The sequence below is a fragment of the Neopelma chrysocephalum genome, unplaced genomic scaffold (assembly GCF_003984885.1).
Source record: "Neopelma chrysocephalum unplaced genomic scaffold, ASM398488v2 Primary Assembly neopelma1_22b, whole genome shotgun sequence".
NCBI lineage: Eukaryota > Metazoa > Chordata > Aves > Passeriformes > Pipridae > Neopelma > Neopelma chrysocephalum.
In genome coordinates, this window is record NW_020897690.1 from 28040254 (window position 1) to 28044235 (window position 3982).

Here is a 3982-nt window from a genome sequence, read left to right on the forward strand (position 1 = left end):
CAATGTATTTGTTTTTCAATCCGTGGTTGTAATGTTTGAAGAGGTAACAGCAAAACAACTTTTGTTTTGTCTCTTCATATTCTTTTGACATTCTTCTCTTCCTTCTTCTCAAGGGCTGACAGGCCATATGGACCTCTAGGAGATTTATTAGTGCCTTTGTGTCATTACCGTTGTATGAGCTCCATTTCTTACAGGTTGCAACTTTGCCTCCTGTTGCTTTCCTTCATCTATTCTAAATACTGATTTTTGTTTTTCTGCTCAATATCTTAATTCCTGATGGTTACAGGGCTTCTGCAACCAGTTCCATCATCTTTTTTTCCCAAAAATAAGATTATGAAGAGCAATATTACTTGGAACAAACTGCTTTATTTAGGACAGGGTATTGAGACATTTGTGATTTTGGGTCATGTTGGTTTTGGTCCTTAGATTGTCTTCATTCCTTAAAAATTTTAAGAAGCTTAGAGAATATAATGCAACCTTGCAACACATCTTGCAAGTGGACAGTTAAGGGACAGAAAAGTTAGCGAGGCAAAGGAGACCTGGGAGAGAGAACCAAGAGGAAATATGTGTTCTCTTGCTTCCTTTCCCTGTTCTTATTTTGTCACATATGCAAGGCAGAGCAACTTTGTGCCACAGAAGGAGCAAGAGTAAGTCCTAGTAAATCATAGTCTGTAGTCATGTAGCGAAAAATAAAAAGCTGTCAGTTCAGCTGCCAGAATTCTGTAAGATTGCTAGTACAGTTCTGTAAGTTTGCTAATTAAAAAACTATTTAAATATTATTCTGAGAAGTTAAAGAAGGGAAACAAATCTCTGGTAGCCTGTCTGCTTTCCTGTAGCTACTTGTGGCTTGTGCTGCATCTGAAGCTACTGTGCCCTGTGATGTTTCAGAGAGGCTCGAAATCAGCAGCCCCTCCACTTTCTGCAGCTCCTGAGTCCCATTGGCTGGAAGGCAAAGCAGAGGCGGAGAGTGCCCTGAATATTTGTCTCTTCCACACACCGTAAAACAGGCAGCCGGCATGCGCTGTCTGAGAGCGAGAGTGGTGCTTGCAGTTTGGAATCAGTTCCTGCTCTGCAGCAGTCACTTGGGCATTTTATGCTCACCTCTCTTTAATGGAAAGGAACAAAAAGCTTTGCAGCATACCAGTGAACTAAACAGGAGCTGACCGCAGGGGAGAATCTGATGCAAACATAAAGACTGTTGGGACTCTGTGACATAAATCACCAAGGTAAATGTGAAGATGATCAGAAACTGCATCTGTGAGAGTGTAAACCAATATTTCTGAGTCTGAAACTTGATTTTATCAGAGTAGTCAAAGTGTTCTGAACTGCTGTCTGCCTCGGTCCTAGCTTATTTTTCTTTTTTTCCCAAGTTGAAAAGCCAGAAGGTTTTCAGAGGAATGCAAAAGGAACAGGAGTTTTAAAAGCAGGAAGGTGAAAGGGGAAGTCCATAAGATGAATTTCACCCAGCACCGTGGGACACTCCAGCCTCTCCATCTTTGGAACCACAGCTACAGACTGCACGGAGGTGCCAGTGAGCCAAATGCAAAGGGCCACTCCTCAGGAGGCTGCTATGAGCAACTCTTTGTATCCCCTGAAGTGTTTGTGACTCTGGGCATCATCAGCTTGCTGGAGAACGTCTTGGTCATTGTGGCGATAGCCAAGAACAAGAACCTCCATTCACCCATGTACTTCTTCATCTGTAGCTTGGCAGTGGCTGACATGCTAGTGAGTGTATCTAATGGATCAGAAACCATTGTCATCACGCTGCTAAACAACACAGACACAGATGCACAGAGCTTTACCATAAACATTGACAATGTCATTGACTCAGTGATTTGCAGTTCCTTGCTTGCATCAATTTGCAGTCTTCTCTCAATAGCAGTGGACAGGTACTTTACTATCTTTTACGCCCTCCAGTACCATAATATCATGACAGTGAAACGTGTAGGGGTTATCATCACATGCATCTGGGCTGCTTGCACAGTCTCAGGCATTTTGTTCATCATTTACTCTGACAGCAGTGTTGTCATCATCTGCCTTATTAGCATGTTCTTCACTATGCTCATTCTCATGGCATCCCTCTATGTCCACATGTTTATGATGGCTCGGATGCATATAAAAAAGATTGCTGTTCTTCCAGGGACTGGCCCGATTCGCCAAGGGGCCAACATGAAAGGGGCCATCACTCTCACCATCCTGATTGGAGTTTTTGTTGTGTGCTGGGCTCCATTTTTCCTGCACCTGATTTTCTACATCTCCTGCCCCTACAACCCTTATTGTGTATGCTTCATGTCCCACTTTAACTTCTACCTCATCCTCATCATGTGCAATTCCATCATTGATCCACTAATCTATGCATTCCGGAGTCAGGAGCTCAGGAAAACATTCAAGGAGATTATATGCTGCTGTAGCCTGAGAGGGCTTTGTGATTTCCCTGGCAAATATTAAACTAAATGGATGGATATGTTACTGTGTACATAACATGCAGCACAGATTTCCGAGCCTTCAGATCCTCTTTCTCAGCAGAATTTGGTTTAAATCTTTAAGAGTGAACACCTCTTTCTGTCTCCCTCTCTCTCATTGTATCCCATTTGCATGTAATTAATATTTCTTAAAAATGTTTGTGATGCCTACAGTTTGTAATTTATTTAGCTGGAAAGAGAAGTAGCACTTCATAGTAGTTTGTAAGAAGCAAATAAATGTAATGATTAATGTGAAATATTAACAAACATGAGCAGCTGTATATTTCAACTGCTGACAAAATAAATAACTTGTCTGACTTGGAGTATGTATTGATTGATACTCTTCCTTATTCTGTTGAAGTAATTATAGCTACATTATATACATCTTAAAATAGAGCATATACTTTTATATTAGTGGATTAGAGGTTCTCTAAAATTAGAAAGCAAATTTTTCAGAAAGGTTAGTAAAACTAACAAGTTGTATTTATTCATTTTGAACTCTTTTTGTTTTACTCCACAGCAGCAATTCTGTTCTTTGTTACAGTTATTGCCCACAGCAACAAGATTTTTGAAACACTTGCTACACGGACAGTTGAATGCTTGGGATTTGGGCTGGGTTTTGTTTTCCAAGTAATGACTGCTGTATGTCTGAGTACCTTTTTGCAAACTTTAAATTGCTCCCTGGAGCATCAGTTAGCCCTGGATATATTTGCCACGCTGGCATCCAGGTAGCCTAACACCTCTCCATTCAGCCATGAGGCAGATTCAGTATTATCTTTGACCAGCACCAGTGTAAAGATTCACTGAGAGATTTACCTGATGAAGACAAAGTTGGAACTTCATTTTGAACATTCAGTCCTTATTCTGAGGTGCTGTGGGGAACAAGGACTCTGTGCTTCAGAAAAAATACATCCTTGTTGGAAACAAGCTACCCTCTGCTCTGAAGTGTGATGATAGAAGACGGGATTCACTGCCAGGATCTTTACAGGGGAGTCAAGGAATGTGTTAATTTGGTCTGAGCACTTCAGACCACACCGTGGAACATAAGGGGTTTGCAGAGGAAATGCTATCACACAGAGTGAGTTCTGGCTGATAAGTCTGGTTACCCATGTTCTGTATCTGACAGCCCTGTGTGCTGCTGCTCCTTGAATTCAATTCACTTTTACAAGCATCTAATTAAATGTGTTCTCAGTTTCACACTAAAAAGCCTCTCTCTCCACAGGTTATAGTAGGGACCTTAGGTCCCTAGTATTAGCACTTTTGGAGGCATTTAAAGTATAAAGGGGAGTACACAGGACTCCGTGAAGATGTCGCTTAACATCTCAAAAATATCAGCTTCTATTTAAGGACACAGAAAAATTAATTTATTTATTCCCAATAAGTATAAAACATAGTGGAAACTTGCAGAAGATCTCATAATCTCTGATTTAAAAACTCAAAATTAAATGTACAGCACGATTCAGGATTTAATCCAGAATACTTGATTTTACCAAGATGAACAATGAATAAATTAAAAACAG

The 3982-nt window shown here is 40.5% G+C and overlaps 1 protein-coding gene across 1 annotated transcript; it reads left to right on the plus strand.

Moving 5' to 3' along the window:
• Window positions 1–1043: 1043 nt before the first annotated feature.
• On the plus strand, window positions 1044–2772 carry MC4R (melanocortin 4 receptor). The gene is made up of 2 exons (XM_027677829.1): window positions 1044–1226; window positions 1371–2772. The coding sequence occupies exon 2, from the start codon at window positions 1453–1455 to the stop codon at window positions 2446–2448; it is 996 nt and encodes a 331-aa protein (XP_027533630.1). The 5' UTR covers window positions 1044–1226; window positions 1371–1452; the 3' UTR covers window positions 2449–2772.
• The last annotated feature ends 1210 nt before the right edge of the window (window positions 2773–3982 follow it).

Coding starts and splice junctions, on each gene's coding strand:
- MC4R (XM_027677829.1), top strand. CDS start 1,453: ATGAATTTCACCCAGCACCGTGGGACACTCCAGCCTCTCCATCTTTGG.